This window comes from Martes martes, assembly GCF_963455335.1.
Source record: "Martes martes genome assembly, chromosome: 14".
In the NCBI taxonomy this organism is placed as follows: domain Eukaryota; kingdom Metazoa; phylum Chordata; class Mammalia; order Carnivora; family Mustelidae; genus Martes; species Martes martes.
This window is the reverse complement of record NC_137902.1, coordinates 30,413,538-30,435,575: the sequence shown is the minus strand read 5'-3', so window position 1 is coordinate 30,435,575 and position 22,038 is coordinate 30,413,538. Positions and strand designations below refer to the sequence as shown.

The 22,038-nt window shown below is 41.8% G+C and overlaps 1 protein-coding gene across 1 annotated transcript in view; it reads right to left on the bottom strand.

The window, feature by feature from the left end:
- The window catches only part of ARHGAP19 (Rho GTPase activating protein 19), a 63,657-nt gene extending 50,308 nt beyond the window's left edge, over positions 1-13,349 (bottom strand). Inside the window, exon 1 of the mRNA XM_080823381.1 lies at positions 13,270-13,349. Within this exon, the coding sequence (XP_080679507.1) occupies positions 13,270-13,325 (56 nt within the window). The 5' untranslated portion in view covers positions 13,326-13,349. The remainder of the gene's footprint in view (positions 1-13,269) is intronic.
- Between the last annotated feature and the right edge of the window lie 8,689 nt (positions 13,350-22,038).

The following is a 22,038-nucleotide window of genomic DNA, read 5'->3' as shown; positions in this document are numbered from 1 at the left end:
GGATCATGACCTGAGCCGAAGGCAGACGCTTAACTACTGAGCCACCCAGGCGCCCCTAGTTCTTTTTTCTTTTTAAAATTGTATTCATTTATTTGACAGAGACATAGAGAGAGAGCACAAGTAGGCAGAGAGGCAGGCAGAGGGAGAGGAAGCCCGACGTGGGTCTCAATCCCAGGACCCTAGGATCATGACCTAAACAGAAGGCAGCCTCTTAACCAACTAAGCCACCCAGGTGTCCCGAATTGGTGTTAATTCTGTTGCCATCACCTCTCTTAATTTTTCTCCTTCAGGCAGGCTTACAATAAGAAGAAAGTTTATTTGTATTTATTTGAATTAGAAAAATAATATCTTGAACCTGGGTAGCTCAGTCCTTAAATTTCTGCCTTCGGCTCAGGTCATGATCCTAGGGTCCTGGGATCAAGCCCCACATCAGGCTCCCTGCTCAGTGGGAAACCTGCTTCTCTCTCTCCCACTCCCCCTTCTTGTGTTCCCTCCCTCACTATCTCTCTCTGCCAAATAAACAAATAAAACAAATAAAATCTTTAAAATATAAACAAATAAATAAACAAATAAAATATTTTAAAAAAAGAGAGAGAGATAGAAAGAAAAGAGAAAAATCACATCAAAATTCCCTATTTGGAGAAATTTCTATAAAATGCTTTGTTGGGGCACCTGGGTGGCTCAGTGGGTTAAAGCCTCTGCCTTCGGCTCAGGTCATGATTCCAGGGTCCTGGGATCGAGCCCCGCATCAGGCTCTCTGCTCAGCGGGGAGCCTGCTTCCCCCTCTCTCTCTCTGCCTGCCTCTCTGCCTACTTGTGATCCCTGTCTGTCAAATAAATAAATAAAATCTTAAAAAAAATAAAATAAAATAAAATGCTTTGTTGACAATACAGTATCTCTCTTATTATTACCTAAAACAACTTTTACCTAAAAATAACATCAAAATTCCCTATTTGGAGAAATTTCTATAAAATGCTTTGTTGACAATACAGTATCTCTCTTATTATTACCTAAAAGAACTTTTACTTAAAAGTTGTTCATCACTCAGAAAAGTATAGTCCAAACTTCAGAAGACTCTTTTCCAACAGACTTTAAATGACACAAGCCTCAGGCAACTAATACACAAAGTACTTCTATGTATGATCAGATTAGGTTCCAAATGACTACATCTAAATCCGTTTGTTCCAAAGTCCAGAGTCATCCTATCCAAGAGAGACAGCAAGTGCTTTTGCTCTGGCATGTGACATTCATCTCTCACACAAGTTCTTAAAAAGAGCTTCTATTACCTAAGTCAGTAGTCATAAGTCTCTTCATCAACTAACATAAGAAGGTGAAATCACAGTTACTCAGGTGTCATTTAAAATCAAACTAACCACGACCTACTGAGTGCTTTGTACTTTTATGAAATTCTAAGATACAGGTACAAGAATCTAAGCTAAGTTGCTGGTCTCCGGAAGCTTAAAATTCACCAAGCTTTTATTCTTTTTTTCCCCCACTATCTCTATTTTCCAAGATACAAGTAGCCAGCTGCAAGTACAATTAGTACATGAGCACTTAGGAAGCCCAATGAGATAACTTTGAAAATTAGGAAACAATTTTTGTTTTATTGCATTTGCATACACACACACACACATATGTTAGCCTTTGAATTATTTATATATTTGACAGAGATCACAAGTAGGCAGAGAGGAAGGCAGAGAGGAGGAAGCAGGCTCCCTGCTGAGGAGAGAGCCCTATGCGGGGCTCAATCCCAGAACCCCGGGATCATGACCTGAGCCGAAGGCAGAGGCTTTAATCCACTGAGCCACCCAGGTGCCCCGAAGCATCACTGTTTTAAAGAAATCTTAGGGCAACTGCTAAAAATCCTTTGAAATTGGAAGTGTTTATGAGGCTTTTTCCTCTGTAGTTAGTCTTAAGCGACCTCCACTTTGGGGAAACACAATATACGTTCCCATTCAGTCTGAATGATACCAACTGTTGAGATGATGTAATGTTGAAAAGATGGCATTCTAATATATGAGACTATTTTCTTTCTTTAAGATTTTATTTATTTGAGAGAGAGCGTGGGGAGGGGAGCATAGCGGGGAGTGCAGAGGGAGAAGCAGACTCCCTGCTGAGTTGGGAGCCAGGGGACATGGGACTCCATCCTAGGACCCTAGGATCATGACCTGAGCCGAAGGCAGACACTCAACCAACTGAGCCATCCAGGCACCCTTATAATATATGAGATTTTATGGTGCAGGTCTCAATCCTTTATCAAGTATGTAATACTTTTGAAATTTTTTGAAGTATTTCAAAAAATATTTTTTAAAATTTAAACATTCTAACATCTTTTTAACACTTCTACTTCTCAACATCTAAAAAGAATGTATCGTGCTGGTTAAAATCTTTACACTGCCTCTGCCTTTGGCTCAGGCCATGATCTCCGGGTCCTGGGATCCAGGCATCAGGCTCTCAGGCTCTCTGCTCAGCAGGGGGCCTGCTTCCCCCCCCCTCCCCCCCTTCTCTGCCTACCTGTGATCTCTGTCTGTCAAATAAATAAATAAAATCTTTAAAAACAAAAAACTTTACACTTTAACAAAATTTAGGCTTTATCCTCTGTACAATCTTAATATACATACCCTGTATTTAAATTGTCAATAAAAACGTTAACACAATGATGTAAGTATATGTTTAATCCTGTAATTGTATTCAGCATGAAAATAAAACAAGTGAAGAACTTTTTAATTATATTATCCCAGTATCTTTAGGTTAATTTCTAAATTAATGACTTTCTCCCCTCCCAAAAGGTATAATTAAAATACATTTAGCAGGGGTGCCTGGGTGGCTCAGTGGGTTACAGCCTCTGCCTTCGGCTCTGGTCGTGATCCCAGGGTCCTGGGATCGAGCCCAGCGTGGGGCTCTCTGCTTGGCAGGGAGCCTGCTTCCTCCTCTCTCTCTGCCTGCCTCTCTGCCTACCTGTGATCTCTGTCTGTCAAATAAATAAATAAAATCTTAAAAAAAAAAAAATACATTTAGCAGGGCGCCTGGGTGGCTCAGTTGGTTGAGCGAATGCCTTCGGCTCAGGTCATGATCCCGGACTTCCAGGATCGAGTCCCGCATCGGGCTCCCAGCTCCTTGAGGAGTCTGCTTCTCCCTCTGACCTTCTCCTCTCTCATGCTCTCTCTCATTCACTCTCTCTCAAATAAATAAATAAAATCTTAAAAAAAAATACGTTTAGCAAATGTAGCTCTCATTATTGCATGCAATTATAAATTTAATATTAATAACTATGTGATTTCTATATTTCATTCATGAATTTCTCTTTTTATTGTTACTGATAGAACCCAGCTAAGACACTTTATCTCTGTTCAGATGACATATTATCTTAAAGCTGTCAAACCATGTTTTACTTCTTTATTATAATACATCTCAGAAACTTGGACAAAGATCAACTAAACTATTCTAATTTTATATGGGAAAAAATAAGAACAAAAAAAAGAAAATTGGAATCATATAATCAGGAACATTTCTAAAGTGGATATAGCTTTATGAGATATCTTGGACATTTTCTGTTAAATTGGGAGAGATTTATTTGTTATGGATTGGCTCGGATTATGATTGTAGGTTTTTTTAAAGGTTTATTTATTTTTGAGAGAGAGTGAGAGAGAGAGAGTAACTGAGCAGGAGCAGGGGGAGGGGCAGAGGGAATCTCAAACAGACTCTCCACCAACTGCGGAGCCCAACATGGGGCTCGATCTCCCAACCCCAAGATTATGACCTAAGCCAAAATCAAGAGTTGGACCCTCAACCAACTGAACCACCTAGGTGCCCCTATAACTGTTTCTGTAATCTGACTGAGTCCCAAGAAATTAGTTTTATGCTATATAATACACTCAAGTCAGTAAGCAAGAAATTTGATTTATTTGAAACTGATCTATGTGCCTTTAAAGGAAACATCTCTTTTCCATACTTGTGTATATAAGCAATATTTTAGTTAAAAAACCAAAGGGTTAATACTTTAGCACAGCTAAATTCGGCAGCCAGGTGACTGATTTTTTCTGTGGTTCTATTTCATTCTTGCAGTAATAAAACACTGGTGTCTAGCTTTCAGGTAATAATTCAGCTTGATAAATCACATATATTTAATCTGGCAACTGATACTGTTATTTATTATGTTTTCATCTGATTATCTTAAAAGCTATGGCTTTATATAGAATTATAGTTATGAATTTGACACTAACACATTTCCCATTACAAAACATATTATCATTAACCCATTTGATACTTGAATAATTATTTATAAGGTAGAACACGAAAGTTGTGAGCATCTGACAAAATTGTTTTCCCCCCACTATATCACCATAGTTTTATACTTAATTACAGAAAAGAATGATAGTTTTCCTACAAGATTTTAAGTAATAACTAAAGACCACAACACAAAAGATAATACAAGATCATTAACTGCCAAATCCATGCTACACACAATAAAAGATGTACAAATTCAGAAAGAGAAGAGAAACTTTCACCCTTATACAGGAGTTGAGATTTGAGGTATGTCTTAAAGATGAGTAGGGTTTGGACAGTGGAAAAATAAATAAGTAGTACTTAAGTAAGGGGCCCTTTTTTAAAAAAAAGATTTTGTATTTATTTATTTGTTAGAGAGCACACACAAGCAGGGGGAACAGCAGGCGGGGGGAAAGCAGACTCCCTGCTAAACAGGGAGCCCAATGCGGGACTGGATCCCGGAACACTGGGATCATAACTTAAGCTCAAGGCAGAAGTTTAACCAACTGAGCCACCCAGGTATCCCAATAAGGGGCCTTTTTGTTTGACTGTTTTCTTAAAAAAAACATAAAATGTGTTCTCCACATATTAGTGGCAAGCCCTTTTCAAAACATAACCTTAAATAAACGGGAGTGTACAGAGGGGTCACTAAGATTAGTGCAGTGGACATCTGTTATTTTTTCATCCCCAACATCTATATTCTCCTTCCTCTGATAACATCGTACCAATTTTCTTTTGGGCAACAACCTCACCCCCTCTTTCAGTGGATGTGGTTTGGTGGGTTGACCCTACTCTCTGGGCAACAAGTGTGAGCACAAGACCCAGGCTTAACTAACGGAAACAGTCTATCCTCCTCATTGATTGAGCAAAGGCCCACAAAGTCAAACTAGAAAAAAAGACTCAACTCCAAGATTCTTGCTGGATGCTAAGATTGTTAAACCTGTGGAATGCCTGACTGAAGCTGCTTGTGGTCCATTACTGCTATCTTTGGTGAAGAACTTGCCTTTTCAAAAAGCAAATACACAGGAAATCAGATCTAAGAAAGTAAGAGGCAGATGCCTAGTGACATTAAGTTGAGAATTTCTATACGGATTAACCATGCTTAATCTAGCCCCTGGGCTTTCCGGTTTCTTGAGCCAATCAACAGCATCTCTTTGCTTAAACTAGTTTAAATTGCTGTCACATATAACTGAAAGAATCCTAACAAAACAATGTTTAAAATGTCAGCTGCTAGGATAAATTTGAGCTCCTCTATGGTCGTTTTGGTTATTTTGCCTCCTTACCTCCTTCCTGGGAAATCTCTGTTCTCTGAGATCACTTCTTGCTGGGCTCATTATCACCACTGCCTCCAAAGCCTGCCCCCGTGGCTGTGGCAGGCAGCCTCTCCTAGAAAGTCACCCTCTCTCACCTTTTTTAATTTTTGTCTGATCTCCTGTGCTTCTCCCTGCTGTACCATTTTTCCAACGCTTCTCAGTTTTTCATAAGCCAATCTTGGTTTTCCTTACAGATGTGAACTTCTGTTCAGCCAAATGCACCAATCACAGCATATGGCATGCAGCCTTTCTTTGGTTCTTCAGCTCAACTCATTTCAGCAATTTTCATTGTTCTACATTATTCAAAAATTCTTTTTAAAAAATAGCAAAACCATCCGTGCAGCTGAGTAGCTCAGTCCATTAAGCATCTGCCTTCGGCTCAGGTCGTGATCTCAGGGTCCTGAGATCAAGCGGCTGGAGCCCAGCATTGGGCTCCCTACTCAGCTGGGAGTCTGCTTCTCACCTCTCTCTCTGTCCCTCCCATGCTCATGCTCTTGAGCTCGCACTCTCTCACTAATAAATAAATAAAAGCTTTTTTAAAAAAAAATAGCAAGTAACTGACGTTGATGTTAAATCTAAATTCAGGACAAAAGGGTATTACTCTGATAATTATAAAAACTACACTTGTTCCAAAGATTCAGCCACAATACCTAGTCCTAGAACAAAACCCCCCAAAAATTACTGTACATTAGACCCTGGCAGAAATGCAATAGCTCTTTTGAAATTACATATATTTCAAGATCATTACAAACACCAATTTCTAAAACCTCATATAACTACCTATCAGAAGTTCCAGGTAAAAAGATAGGGAAATGTGAAACTAGCTTGCTCAAAGACACACACTGCTTTAATTGAGAGGAAAGTATCAATAAACAACACACCCTCTGGGATCTTTGCAAGTTTGAAAATGCCAAGATCAATAAGGTAATACTAATTAAATACCAGCATGCCTCAAAAAAATAAAATACAGATAAACAATAGTTACTAGGTTAAATATAACTTAACAGTCTTGTTCCAGGTTCTTTAATCCAGGAAACAGTCATTCTATTTGGAAAGCATATAGACTTTTACAAGCTTACATGCAAATAAGTGTGTCATTGCAAATTTAACTACCAATCACTTTCTTGACCTCAGTGACTTGTTCCTGCCCCTCCTCCTCCATTCAGATCCTACAGACTATCTCCCATACTTGTCTATAAGAGCCTTAGGAAGTGCTGCCACAAGGGAAGCACAGAACTGGAGGGAGATCATTCTCCACATGTGCCAGTTATGGATTTAAGGCCTCTCACCCATCCTTGCCTACTCTGCAAAAATGGAGCTGGAGTCTTTAAATACATTTCCTTCTCCAGTTGGCACAATGTTGAGCATTCTTAACAAAGAACATTGGAGACACACTGCAGGAGGAAGAAACTTTCCCTTTCTGGTTCCAGGGCGCTCCGCTGAGCAAGCTCCTGCAGTAGGCAAGCTATGCCAGCACCCAGTCCCCGCAGCAAGGGCAGCATCTCGTGATAGCCTCCTGCAGTCTACAGCTCTCAGCAGCATCTGTAAACCAGTAGCTTCCCTCCAAGACACCTCCCTATGAACGGCTTTCCCCAGTACCCTCAAGGGTGGATTTCTAGTAGGTTCTATAAGATGAATTTCCAACAAATTCTACCATAGCAACTTTTCTGCCATTCAATGTGATAAACAGCCATGCCTTAAACAAGGTCTGGACCTCTTCCTTGTACATTCTACCTCAGCCCTTAGGATTATAGTAGATTCTTTTTTTTTTTAATCAAGGTATAATTAGCAAATAAAATTGCAAGATTTAAGGTGTATAGCATGATGAGTTTGATATATATATATAAGCCAATTGTGATTATCTATTGTTTATATAATCTTTAGAGATCTCTTTTCTTTGTTCAAATTACTGTATAATTTCTGTGTCCTAGTTGAACCCTGACTGATACACCAAGTAAAACTAGCAAACCAACAGCACAAAAGAGATGGACTCTGGCATTTTTAGAAACAACCTATCCTAAAAGACGGTTAATGAAAGTATAGCTAAGGGGGCTCAAGCAAGGTAACCAGAGAGTATCTTCAAGAAGAAAATGCTGATTTAAAAAAGAAAAGAAAAGAAAAAGCAATAGTCTGATCAACTGTAATATGACCCTCCCAAAGATAAAATGAGACAAGCTAAGGGGCACCTGGGTGGCTCAGTTTGTTAAGCATCTGCCTTCAGCTCAGGTCGTGATCTCAGGGTCCTGGAATCAGCCAATTGAGCCCCAAATGGGCTCCCCCACTCAGCTGGGAGTCTGCTTCTCCCTGTTCCTCTGCCCCTCCCTCCAACCAGTTCAGGTGCTCTCTCTCTCTCAAATAAATAAATAAAAGCTTAAAAAAAATGAAGCAAGCTCATATACCTACCTTGTATATTCTTCATGCAAATTACCAAATTTGCATTTATCAGTTGGCTTCTTGTGAGCCCGAATGGAGTTAGTCTCCTCAAGCCCATCTAATGAATAAAATAGTGTCTCGACTTGAAATAACAACAAAAAGACTGCCACTCTCTGATGACCTTCCTCACAACCAACCAGCAACCTCCATTTTTAACATTTGTTAATTTCACAAATGCTACCAAAGGTTAGAAGCAAAGAAAAGTAAGCCACTTACCGGTTTATGAGGATTATTTCAAAGATTTTTTAAATTTATTTTTGCGAGAGAGAAACAGAGAGACAGACAGACAGACATGTGAGAACAGGCAAGTCTTCCTAACATCAGTAAAGATTCCATCTATCACTTTTCTTGAAGGGCCACACTGCTGTCTTATTAGAGAAAGAACACTTTAATTAAAAAATTTTCAGGAGGGGCGCCTGGGTGGCTCAGTGGGTTAAAGCCTCTGCCTTTGGCTCGGGTCATGATCTCAGGGTCCTGGGATCGAGCCCCGCATTGGGCTCTCTGCTCAGCAGGGAACCTGCTTCCTCCTCTCTTTCTGCCTGCCTCTCTGCCTACTTGTGATCTCTGTCTGTCAAATAAATGAATGAAATCTTTAAAAAAAAAAAAAAAACTTCAGGAAATTATATATTTAGTAACCAATATTCCATATCTAAGGTGTATGTAAATTAGCAGAATATAAGATCCTTTCCCCATCTATGGGCACCTTCCTAATCCTCCAAAAACATTCCAAAATGGGATGCAAGCATCCAAAAGTCTGTTCCTAAGCTTCCTGCTGTTCCTAAGTTCTAGAAGCAGGCTTGGGCCCCAAAACTTTGACACTGCTGACACAGGAATGACAACTTAAGACAAATGACAACTTATGACAAATGTTATCACTACCACAGCTTGCTTTGCTTCCCTACAACCCTGTACATTCCCGTTTGCTTTTCCTGTTCGCAGCAGGTTCCTTTTTTCCCTGTGAATATTGAGGTTAAAAAGCCTGTGACTCGGGGCGCCTGGGTGGCTCAGTCGGTTGGGCCTCTGCCTTTGGTTCAGGTCATAATCTCAGGGTTCTGGGATCGAGACCCGCATCGGGCCCTCTGCTCAGCGGGAGGCTGCTTCCCCCCTCTCTCTGCTGCCTCTCTGCATACTTGTAATTTCTCTGTCAAATAAATAAATAAATAATCTTAAAAAAAAAAAAAAAAGCCTGTGACTCTTTGTCATCAATTCTCCCTCTTCATCTAATAATAGTTAGCACTTTCTCTATCTATCTTTTCAATTCGAAAAGTACTGATCTGTATTTCCCTACTGCCAATTATGTGGGGAGGTGGCTTTAATTCCTTTCCTGCTTTATTTTTTTTATGATTTTTAACTTAATTTAATTTAAAAAAATTTTTATTATGTTAGTCACCATACAGTACATCATTAGTTTTTGATGTAGTGTTCCATGATTCATCGTTTGCATATAACACCCAGTGCTCCCTGCAATCTGTGCTTCTTAATACCAATCACCAGCCTCACCCATCCCCCTACCACCCTCCCCTCTAAAACCTTCAGTTTGTTTCCCAGAGTCCATAGCTTCTCGTGATTCATCTCCTACCCCAATTTCTCCCCCTTCATTTTTCCCTTCCTTCTAAAGTCCTCCATGCTATCCCTTATATTCCACAAATAAGTGAAACCATAATTGACTTTCTCTGTTTGACTTATTCCACTTAGCATAATCTCCTCCAGTCTCATCCATGTTGAGGCAAAAGTTGGGTATTCATTCTTTGTGATTGTTGAGTAATATTCCATTGTGTATATGGACCACATCTTCCTTATCCATTCATCTGTTGAAGGGCATCTTGGCTCCTTCCACTTTAGCTTTTTCTCTCTTTGGCCTTTGAAAAAGTTTTAACCAATTTTATATTGCTGTTGGTAAAGTGGATAGCTTCAATTTGTGGATTCGCCCTTAGAACTGTCCACTTAAGAGTAACTTGAAGGTATAATTAAAGTTAGTAAAACTTTAAAGCATTATTCTACCTGATAAAGACCAGAAACAGAGGGGAAAGAGTGTTTACCATCAACAGGTCAAAAGAGAAAATTCTTTACAGGCAGAGCAATTTTTTTTTACACAATTTATTTACTTATTTGAGAGAGAGAGAACACACAAGCAGGAAGGTCAGGGAAAGGGAGAGAAAATCTCAGGCAGACCCCACACTGAACATGGAGCCAGACTCAGGCTCATGACCCTGAAATCATAACCTCAGCGGAAACCAAGACACAACCAACTACGCCACCCAAGCGCCCCCAGAGCAACTTTTTCTTATTTAATTTGATTAAAACAATTTAAAGCATTGCTAATTATTAGGAACAGGCTTAAAATAATGATGAAGAAATAGAAAGCTAGTTCTTCTTTATGGAATGAATACAAGGTGCCACACCATCAATAGAACATTAGAAATATCTTCAGGGGAAAAAATAATATGTATGGTATTTATCACCACAAGGAGTATTTTATGTCTTAGATAGGACTATTATTCATTCAGTATTGACCATCTACACAAAGCTAAGCATTGGGAATATATAATAAAAACATACGTGTGTCCTGCCCTCAAAAAGCCTTACAGAAATCCAAATTCTCTTTTACAACATGAAATTAATAAAAGAGTTTCAAATTCAGATAAGATTCTGTGAATACCTGTTGATCACATAACTAATACTAGCAATTAAAATTTAAATTCACTTGGCAACATCATAGAAAGGAATTCAAACTACTCCTGCTATACAATAATGTTTTGTGTTCTATCTTGTTATCACAATTCAAGATTTTAGAGCAGGATGAGAGATGAGCTGATCGAATTTAACAACCACCTCTACAGTTTCCAGGCAAAAATGATCAATCATTTATAGGCACCTCTGAGAGTGGAAAAACTCTTCCCTTTACGATGTCAACACATTCAAACATGTCTATCCCGGCTAAGGAAGGAATCCAGTGGCCCCTCATAAACCCAGTTTCCCAAGACTTGGAATCTCCCATTCAATACAAAGGGTACCAAGGGACACCAAACCAAAGGGTCTGCACTTTACACTGAGACAATGTAAATAAGCTCACTCTACTAAATTCTATTATATGTAACCAGTTAAGACATGTAAGGTCTCAAGACTGTGGCCAGATCACCTGGAAATTCTTTCTAGGAAAAGCTACATTTTGCTGTGCCTGTAAAAATTATGATTTCCTAAACTACAGATCTATTCTGTTCTTTAGTTCTACCAGGAAAAAGAAAATCTATCATGGGGGCGCCTGGGTGGCTCAGTGGGTTAAAGCCTCTGCCTTCGGCTCGGGTCATGATCCCAGGGTCCTGGGATGGAGCTCCACATCAGGCTCTCTGCTCAGCAGGGAGCCTGCTTCCTCCTCTCTCTCTGCCTGCCTCTCTGCCTACTTGTGATCTCTGTCAAATAAATAAATAAAATCTTTAAAAAAAAAAAAGAAGAAGAAGAAGAAGAAGACTAATTTAATCCTGACATTCTCCAGAGTAGACATCTTATATCCATTTATAGGTAAAGAAATTGAAGCACAGAGAGGTTTAAAAATTGGCCTGAGTATTTTATTCTTTTTGGTGCTATTGTACATGGAATTGCTTTCCTAATTTCCTTTTCAGACAGCTCATTGTTAGTATACAGAAATGTAACTGATTTTTGCATGTTGATTTTGTATCTTGCAACTTTACACAATGTGTTTATTAGTTCTAACAGTCTGTTAGTCTTTAGGGTTTACTATATGTAAGATCATGTCATCTGCAAACAGGAACAATTTTAGTTCTTCCTTTCCAATTCTGAAGCCTTTTTAATCCCTTTTCTTGCCTAGGTGCTCTGGCTAGGACTATCTTCCTCATTCCTTATCACAGTGGGTTATCACCTCACACCTGTCAGGATGGCTATTATCAAAACAAAAACAAAAACAAAAGACAAGTGTTGGTGAGGATGTAGAGAAAATGGAACCTCTGTACTGTTGATGGGAACGCAAAATGATGCAACTGCTAGGATAAATAGTATGAAGGTTCCTCAAAAATTTCAAAATAGAATTACTGTATGATCTAGCAATCCTGCTTCTGTGTATTTTAGCAGAAGTAGTGCAATCAGGATCTTGAAGAATTACTAGCAGTCTCATGTTCACTGAGGCACAATTAATAATCACCAAGATTGGGGTGCCTGGGTGGCTCAGTGGGTTAAAGCCTCTGCCTTCTGCTCGGGTCACGGTCCCAGGGTTCTGGGATCGAGTCCCGCATCGGGCTCTCTGCTCAGTGGGGAGCCTGCTTCCCTTCCTCTCTCTGCCTGCCTCTCTGCCTACTTGTGATCTCTGTCTGTCAAATAAATAAATAAAATCTTAAAAAAAAAAAATAATCACCAAGATTACTAATGTCCATGGGCAGAAAAATGCAATAGCAAAATGTAGTATATACATAGAATGGAATACTACTCAGCTTTTAAAAGAAAATTCTGTAATAGGTGACAACATGGGTGAACCTTACAGACATTATGCTAAGTGACATAAGCCAGTTACAGGAAGACAAATGATTTCACTTACATATATGAGGTATCCACTGACATGAGATTATCTAAAATAGCCAAATTCATAGAATGAAAGAGTGGAATGCTGGTTGCCAGGGGCCAGAATAGAGGGAATGGGGAGTTACTAATTAATAGGCATAAAGTTCTAGTTAAGCAAGATGAATAAGCTCTTGAGATATGCTGTACAACATTGTACCTACAGTCAACAGTACTATCTTGCACACTTAAAAAATGTGCTAAGAGGGTAGACCTCATGTTAAGTATTCTAAAGCACAATAAAAAAAAATATTTTTTAATTGGTCCAAGAACTCAAACCCACTTCTAACGGACACTCCCTTGATCCTACTTTAACACAATAAACTGCCTCGAAGCAGATTAGAATGTACTAAGAGGACTCTCTCCCAGCACTGTGTGACGTTAGGGAATTCGCTTAACAGTGAATGGTGGTGAGTTTCCTCACCACCAAAATAAGTCTCAGCGCAAAGACAACTGGTCGGTCTGCAATCTTGGCCACCGGCCGACCTCGCACGAGCATCCGCGGGACCAAGAGGAGGTCAAGCTGGATCTCAGCTCCTGAGCCAGACCGCAGGCATGAAGGGGCAAAACGCTGTAGGAGAAAAAGAACAAAGCCTCGCCCCGCTGGGTCACTATGACCCAAAGGAAAAGCGTCAGTACGACCAGCCCAAGGCCTCGTTTCCTAGGTAGCTGGACCAAGAACTCGGCTCACCTCGGGCGGGAATCACTGGCTGGCACCTCCCCTTCACTCTGCGCCTCAGTCGCCATCTTAGTCAGCAAACTTCTCTCACCGCCCCTATCTCCGGCCCCACCCCCACGCACTTGGATTGGCTAAGGTGTACCCCCTCTTCCGTGCGATTGGATGACTAAACAGTTTCATGATATTATTGGTCTATTCAAATAGCTAACGGTCATTGGTCACCCCCAGCCCGGGCGGAAAAGGGTTGGGGGACGAGACCCAGCCCCGAGGCCCCTGGGAGTTGTAGTTTCATGTTTTGACGAGCCTTTCCGATTCCACCCACTTTTTAATTTTCTGGTCAGAAATCCCCAGCGTACGCTCAAATTAAGTCTGGATGTGAAATCTCAGAATCACAGAACTGTCGAATTTGAAATTGGCTTTAAGAACAACGCTCTAAAATGTAAGATTCATTTTCTGTCTCCACACAGAGTATACCTAGAAGAGTAGGTACAGCGCGGCAATCAAGAAGTACTTGACTATCACGTTTAGCTCACATCCAGCCGCACAGCTTAGCGGTGGGTCACTTAGGCTTCTTTCTACACGCGCCCTTCCGGCTACCCAGAGAACCCATAGGCTTTGCCTCTCTGATCTGAAACAAGGAACGAACAGCTCCATAACCTTGTCCCTGAATGAGCTTTAATGCTCAATGATAGAAATAATCGTAATTTTGCTTGTCCTGGGATCAAGCCCAGTATCGGGCTCCCTGCTCAGCCGGGAGCCTCCTCCTCCCTCTTCCTTCAGCTCCCTTGAGCTTGTATTCCCTCTCTTGCTGTGTCTCTCTCTGTCAAATAAATAAATCTTTTTTTAAAAAATTATGTAGTTGTTCATGTGACTATTTATTTCATGTGAGGGTTCCCAACTAGACTTCCTACCACACTTGGGCGGAGACGACCTCTATTTTGCTCCCCATGGCTTGTGGCTCATAGTAAACTTTTCAATAAATAGTTTTTGAACGAACGAGTAAACAAGTCCTCAGATTATAGGATCCAAAATAAAAGTTAATTCACATGTTCTAATAGGTTATTACAGTCAATGAATTCATATTAAAAGTTTGATGAAATGTCTAAATAAAATTGCTCTATGTTTATTCTGTTTTATGTTTAACAGATTTTCTTTGAGCAAATAAATACATGAAAAGAAACAAAATTCAACAAACACATATCAGTGAGATTATTCACTAAACCCAAGACAGTCTTGGAAAATCCAGGCTGCATTATTTGGTGTATATATACAAAGCAAGGAACACAAGGCTCAAATTCTACAGAGTATTTCTCCAAAGTATGAACAAGTTTTTGTCCCAGCCTCCTGATACCCCACATCAACTGACTGACTGACTGACTGACTGGATTAAACTGATGCTTTCACACAGAAGAAATGTTCAACACTTTAATGCTAAGGGACACCTGGGTGGCTCAGTGGGTTAAAGCCTCTGCCTTTGGCTGAGGTCATGGTCCTGGGGTCCTGGGATCAAGCCCTGCATTGGGCTCTCTGGTCTGGGAGGAGCCTACTTCCCCCTCTCTCTTTGCCTGCCTCTCTGCCTACTTGTGATCTCTGTCTGTCAAATAAATAATACCACACAACGCTATTTCTGGTTTACCTGTTTGGATGACATTTTTATACAAAGTCCTTAATGTCTGGAGAAATGCTGTCCAGTAGTTAAGAGCAGTAACCCTACTTTCAAATCCTAGCTCCGTTACTTCTAACTGTGTGACCAACAACTTAACTTTGATTCCTTTTCCTCCTCTGTAAAATGAGAGTAATAATAATTCTCAGAGCAGTATTGTGAAGATTGAAACGAGATAATCTCTGAAATGCTGCTTACCTGCACAATGTCTGGCACGTATTGAAACTAGATACATAGTCAAGGTAATGTGATAAATGTTAAGAATGCTAAACTCCCTTCTCAGATAACATTTCTATCTCCATTGCTGCATGATAAGGACCATACTTTACACTTATAGTTACGGTTTAATCAGTTACGCTGAAGAGGAGAATGTTTCTTCTGAAAACCAACTATTCCGCTGAGACTTCTGATGAAAAGCAAGTATTGTTGCTGAGTATTGTAAAAGTTCTCCCCAGCCAGCAAGCCTGCCCTGTTTCTGCAAGGCTCTCCTGGCCCTCCTGAAATCTCACTCCATCGAGGTACTGCTGGCCAGCCTCGTGATAAGCATGGCTGTCCAGCAGGTATTCATGAAAAGTTCAGAAAGTCATCTTGTTTCCAACAGTCTGGCTGAACAAAAGGTCACAGGATAGTGGCCCCAGCCCTCAAGGAGTTACAGACTCCGGGAGATAAAATGAATACACATAAGTCACATACAACGGAAGGCAGATTAGAATTACCAAGAATGAAATAGTAAAGCAGAGAAAAGACTCCTAGGAATTCAGAAGTAAGGAGAAGAGAAGGCCAAGGCTCCAAAGGATGGTTTATGATCCCGGGCATGTGTTCGAATCTGCCCCAAATGTCATTGTGCATCAATCTATCTACCCCCAATGAACTTCAAACACCTTTTGCATAATTAATTACACAAATAACACATGAAGATGCTTCCCTTGCAAATAAATAAATAAATAATAAAGATAAAGGCTCCCTTATCAACCATCCCTACATTCTAGTCCTTCCTCTAAGAAAATACCATTTTCAGTTTAATATGTGTCCTTTCAGGGGCGCCTGGGTGGCTTAGTGGGTTAAAGCCTCTGCCTTCGGCTTGGGTAGTGATCCCAGGGTCCTGGGATCGAGCCCCACGTCAGGCTCTCTGCTCTGTGGGGAGCCTGCTTCCTCCTCTCTCTCTCTCTGCCTGCCTCTCTGCCTACTAGTGATCTCTGTCTGTCAAATAAATAAATAAAATCTTTGAAAAAAAATAATATGTGTCCTTCCAGATCTTTCTCTATTATAGTACATTCCTTCAAAAAATATTTACTGGGGGCGCCTGGGTGGCTCAGTGGGTTAAGGCCTCTGCCTTCGGCTCGGGTCATGATCTCAGGGTCCTGGGATCGAGCCCCGCATCGGGCTCTCTGCTCGGCAGGGAGCCTGCTTCCCCTTCTCTCTCTGCCGGCCTCTCTGCTTACTTGTGATCTCTGTCTGTCAAATAAATAAATGAAATCTTAAAAATATATATATATATATTTACTGAATGCCTACTATGTGCTAGGCACTGTTCTAGGCCTGGAAATAGAGATGTGAACAAAGCATTTGTTCAAGCAAAGAATTGAGGCATTTCTTTCCTTTTCTTATTTTCCCATTAATCTTTTTTTTTTTTTTTTTTAGAAATCTCAACACCCAACATGGGGCTTGAATTCATGACCCCAAGATTAAGAGTCACATGCTCTACCAACTGAGCCAGTCAGGCACCCTTTAATTTTTAGATACATGGTGGTACATTGTACATATTATCTTTGTAGGAGCATCTCAGAGATCTATGTCAGTTACAATTTTGAACTGCCATGTTTGCCATGTAATGCCATCACCCTTTTGAACTGCTGTGTAGCATTCCATCTTATAGATGCTCCCCAGTTTACTTAAACCACCTCCGCCTGACATAAATTCAGTTTATGTCAGTCTGGATTGCAAGCACTGGGAGCTGACTTCGGCTAACATAACAGAAACTGGATTTGTTGGAAGGGTACTGGGGTAAAGAGCTGGCAGGAAGGAAGGGGGCTGGGGAGCCAAAAACCCAGCCAAGGTCACACCATTCAGTGCCACTTGACTCAGCACAGTGACCCTTCCACTGATATCCCGTCTACGCTTGGGTCTCCGTATCACTCCAGGGAGAGGAAGAGTCATGGGTGAAAACATCTGATTGGCTGGACCACAGTCACCTGCCTCCACCCTTCTGCGTGGAGCAAAGCCCTGTCTCCCACCAAAGTTCTCCCAGTGGGGAATTACCCACAAAAGGGGGGGGAAATCATAGGACAAATGTGTGCTACACATTTCTTGCTTCCTGGGACACCTGTTTCTTGTGGGCTGGGGCAAAGTTTAACCATTCATTCTCCTTCAGACACACTAGAAACTAACACTTACATTATTCCATATGCAAGGGGGAAAAAAGCTACCTGCAGCTTTGCTGTAGAATCCCCTTCAAGACTGGCCACAGGGCAAGTGGAAGAGGGAATTCAATGAGGTGAAGAGAAGAGCAACCCATTCTGTGCAGCTAAAAGCGACCCAGGTCAGGGCTGGAACGGCAGGGGAAGAACCCTGGAGGTCATTTTCCCCAGCCAGGATAACAAGCTGGGAAACAGTCAGGTCACAGGCAAAAGGCTGGCAGAGAAAAACACTGAAAGCACACTCAGTCACAGAATGTTCATGATTGGATTCACCATCAGTCAGGCACTGAGCTCAGCGTTGAGCACTAAGCCATGAATCCTACCTCTGAAAGCTCAGACTGGTGCTGGGAGGCACGGGGACCAGGCTTCCTGGGCCTTGAGAGAGGCAAGGAACACATTCTCTGAAAGCCTGAAAGTACAGGAAGGAGCCAGGCCCGGCGCAGGGGCTGGATCCCAGGGAGGCTTGAGGGGGTCCTGAGTCTTGCAGGGTAAGTTGGAAGTCCTGAACACTGGCCAAATCATTTTGGGTTTTGTTTTTTGTTTTTTGTTTTTTTTTAAGATTTTATTTATTTATTTGACAGAGAGCGAGATCACAAGTAGTCAGAGAAGCAGGCAGAGAGAGGGGGGAAGCAGGCTCCCCACTGAGCAGAGAGCCCTATGCGGGGCTCGATCCCAGGACCCTGAGATCACTACCTGAGCTGAAAGCAGAGGCTTAACCGAGCCACCCAGGCGCCCCAGCACTGGCCAAATCATTTTGAATTGGAATGTTTCTGGCCCTGTAATCAAAAACACCCAGGTCTCAGGTCAGGAAGTCCCCGGGTGCTGGTGGTTTCAAAGCAGTAACATATATGTGACATTCAGGAATGGGCAGGTTTATTGTGAACTCACTGTGTGGGGTGTTATCTCCACAGTCATGTGAGCTGAGGCCTGGGATCCTTTTTTCTGCCACTATAGCCCATTCTCATGGAGATGGTTTTGATATGGAGAGAAGTTTTGCACATTAAGCCTATATAGCTATTAGGAGGCAGGGTGACGGTCAGAAAAGGCTCCAAGCCTTCCCCAACCTATTTCTTCTCTAGACAGGAGCCTTCAGAGTCAGCTTCCAAGATTCACCCATTCAAAATCAGGAAGTAAAGGAAATTGTCCTTTAGCCCCCTGTAGGCCTGTATGGTCATCCCCACCCATATGACCCATCTTCTTTCAAGGATGTAAGAAGAGAGAATTGCCTTGTTCATTCATTCTTTCATTTACACACACTTCAGTGTGAATTAAGCCCAAGGGTACTTCATTTGGAACATGTGAATATAAAAGACCACTTCTAATTGTAAGATAAAAGGGGTCTTGCGCAATTAAAATAACTTCACACAGTCATTTGGATTAGGAAACACGAAAACCTTCTGGGGACTCAGTTGTGTCTCAGATTACCATGGCTGCATTTCTAGATTTGTTTACAGATGGCTTGATTAGTTTTGGCTTACCCCTCTAGACTGTAAACTCTGTGAGTTAAGGACTACATTTGGTTTTGCTATATGTTGAACTATATGTTGAAGGAATAAAGGATCAAATAAATCAATGAAATCAAGGAAGTAATAAATGAAAGAATGAGGTTACTCAGGCCTTATGGAAAAACTACATCCTGCCAATACTGGATGTAGGTTTTTATTTTGATGTACCCAACAACTCTTAAGGGGTCCTCTGTTTCCCTAGGTATGACTGACCCTATTTCTGGCCTTAGAGGTGGGCAAGAAGCCAGGCCTGGCCAATCAGAGGACTCTAACCTCTAGACTTATGAGTCTTACAGTCTAGACCAGCCCAAGTAACTACTGAAATGAAGAATGCTATAAGAGCCCCATTGAGGGAACTGAATGGGATGGGAGAGCAGAGGGCAGAGGAACCACGACCTACTGGGGAGAGCAGAGACAGCTCCATGAAGGAGCCCCATGGACTGAGCAAGACTTAAATGGCTGGAGATTTGGGAGAAGGCATTCTCTGCACAAAGAACTGGACCAAACATGGGAGATAGGAACATACCAGATGTGCTTGGAAGTTGGCAAGGGCCCAGTCTGACAACTCCGTGGGGGTGAAGGACAAGAGAATGTTAGAAGAGTGGATCAGGGCCAGGTCTCTGAGAGCTCTGGATACTGTGTTAAGGAGCTGAAGGTTTTACTCAGGAGCCCATGTGGACATATTCAGAGTGGGAGTGGTGAGTAACGTGAGCAGGGTTGGGCATTAGGAAATTCATCTTCCAGAAGAGTGGATTAAAGGGAAAGTGGCTAGGGTCTGGACACAAGTTGCTCGAGCTCATCCAAAGAAACATGAAGGACGTCGGCAATGGAACCAGAAATAGGGCATGACTACTGGCATAGGCACTGAAGGCCCTGGGGAATAAGAACGAGGCTGAGTTAAAGGACCAGATTGCAGAGCTTGGGTAACAGCCTTTGGATAGTGGTTTGAGAAGGGCAGGTTTTTGGCATCATCCAAAACTGAGTTTGAATCCTGGTTCTTGCGCTGGTAGTCTGTGTGATCTTGGGCAAGTTTTCTTATCTGTGGGCCTTGATTTTCTTATCCATAAAGAGGACAAAACCAAACTCAGAGGTTATTGGAAGACTAAAGGAAATAATATCTGTAAAGCACTTTTTGGTATTGCTAATAGGTATAAAGTTTCTTTTGGGGGTAATGCAAATGTTCTTAAGTTAGATTATGGTAATGGCTGCACAACTCTGGAAATATACTAAAAGCTACTTAACTGTACAACTGAAATGGTGAATTTTATGGTATGTAAATTAGATCTCAATAAAACTGTTACAAAGAATAATCAGTATGTGGCAGCTGCAATTATGATCTGTTTCAGCTCCTGATCAGAGTACTTCTTATAGGCCTAACTCACTGGAATTGCTCTCCAAAACTACTTCTGTAGATTTTCTTGTTGTTGTTGTTTTAGAGAGAGAGAGAACAATGGGGAAGGGGCAGAGGGAGAGGGAGAGAGAGACTCTCAAGCAGTTCCACACCTGGCACAGAGCCCAATACAGGGCTTGATCTCAGGACCCTGAGATCATGACCTCAGCCAAAATCAAGAGTTGGACGCTTAACTAACTGAGCCATCCAGGTGGCCCCCTGCAGATTTTCTGATTATAGCAGCATTATCTTTTAAAAGTTTCTGGGTGGTATCAACAAGGGAGAATATTTTTTCTTCCTCACATAAAAAAGATCCAGAGGTAGGCAGTCTAGAACTGCCTTTATGTCTTTTTTTTTTTTTTTTAAGATTTCATTTATTTATTTGACAGAGAGAGACACAGCGAGAAAGGAAACAGAAGCAGGGGAAGTGGGAGAGGGAGAAGCAGGCTTCCCTCTGAGCAGGGAGCCCAATGCAGAGCTCAATCCCAGGACCCTGAATCATGGCCTGAGCCAAAGGCAGCTGCTTAACGAGCCACCCAGATGCCCCATCCTTTGTGTCTAAAGAAATTGTTTGAGATTCCTTCAAATGCACTGCTCTCGCATAGTTCCGTATGGCTGTTGGAGCTCTAGCTATCACATCCACGTTTCAGGCAACAAGATGAAAAGAAAAAAGAAAGGTTTGGCCCCCCTCCTACTAGGGAGACTTCTGACATATCTCACTGGCCAGAACTGAATCACATGGCCCCATTTCGCCGCCAGAGAAGCCGAAAATTGTGATTTGGGGGCTTTGGTGCTGCTGCAATGTGGGGCTCATTGAAGGGGAGAGTGGTACTGGGAAGTGAACTACAGCTTCTATCTAACGAAGGGAGGCAGAATACAAAGATGATAGATAGATAGATAGATAGATAGACAGATAGATGAATGACAGATAGATCTTTGAAAAGAATAAATATTGCATGGGGCGCTTGGGTGGCTCAGTGGGTTGAGGCCTCTGCCTTCGGCTCAGGTCATGATCCCGTTGTCCCGGGGTCGAGCCCCGCATCGGGTTCTCTGCTCAGCGGGGAGCCTGCTTCCTCCTCTCTCTCTCTGCCTGCTTCTCTGCCTACTTGTGATTTCTGTCTGTCAAATAAATAAATAAAATCTTTAAAAAAAAAAAAAAGAATAAATATTGCATAGTTTGCCTCCAGGGAGGGAGGCTGAAGACAGGGACAGTGCTGGACTTTTCACTTGGCTCATTTTGACCTTTAGAATTTTGAACCATGTGTCTGTATTACCCTCTTCAAATAAATAAAACTAGAATCTTTTTTTGAGAAGACTGAATTGTGCTACCCGATCTACCTGATTTCCAGTTCTGTGGATACCATGGCTGTCCCAGGCATCCAGACAGGCACAAAACCTCTGCAGATCCAAGACTGCCTAGCTTGACACCTTCCTAGGTGATCTGCAGATCCAAGACTGCCTAGCTTTTCCCTTCCTGCTGTCATCCCTTGGGCAAGGGCAGCTCAATCTTTTCTGCAGTTCCATAAATGGGAGTGCTAACTGTGTCAGCCTAGAGGGGGTCAGTCTGAGGAGATGCGCTCCTGATCGGGCCACTGTTTACCTATGACAAACACTCAGGAAGGGTTTATCGGATGCTTGTCTTTTTATCTCTTCATTCTTCTCCTGTGCCGATGGAGATGTCCCTGAGCCTAGCGTAACTCAACAGCTAGCAGACAGGCCCTCAGCCCTTCAGTTTTTCCATTGATTCTTAGAACTCCCCCAGAACCTCAGTAAATTTCTCCATGGCTTACACATGTTACACAATCC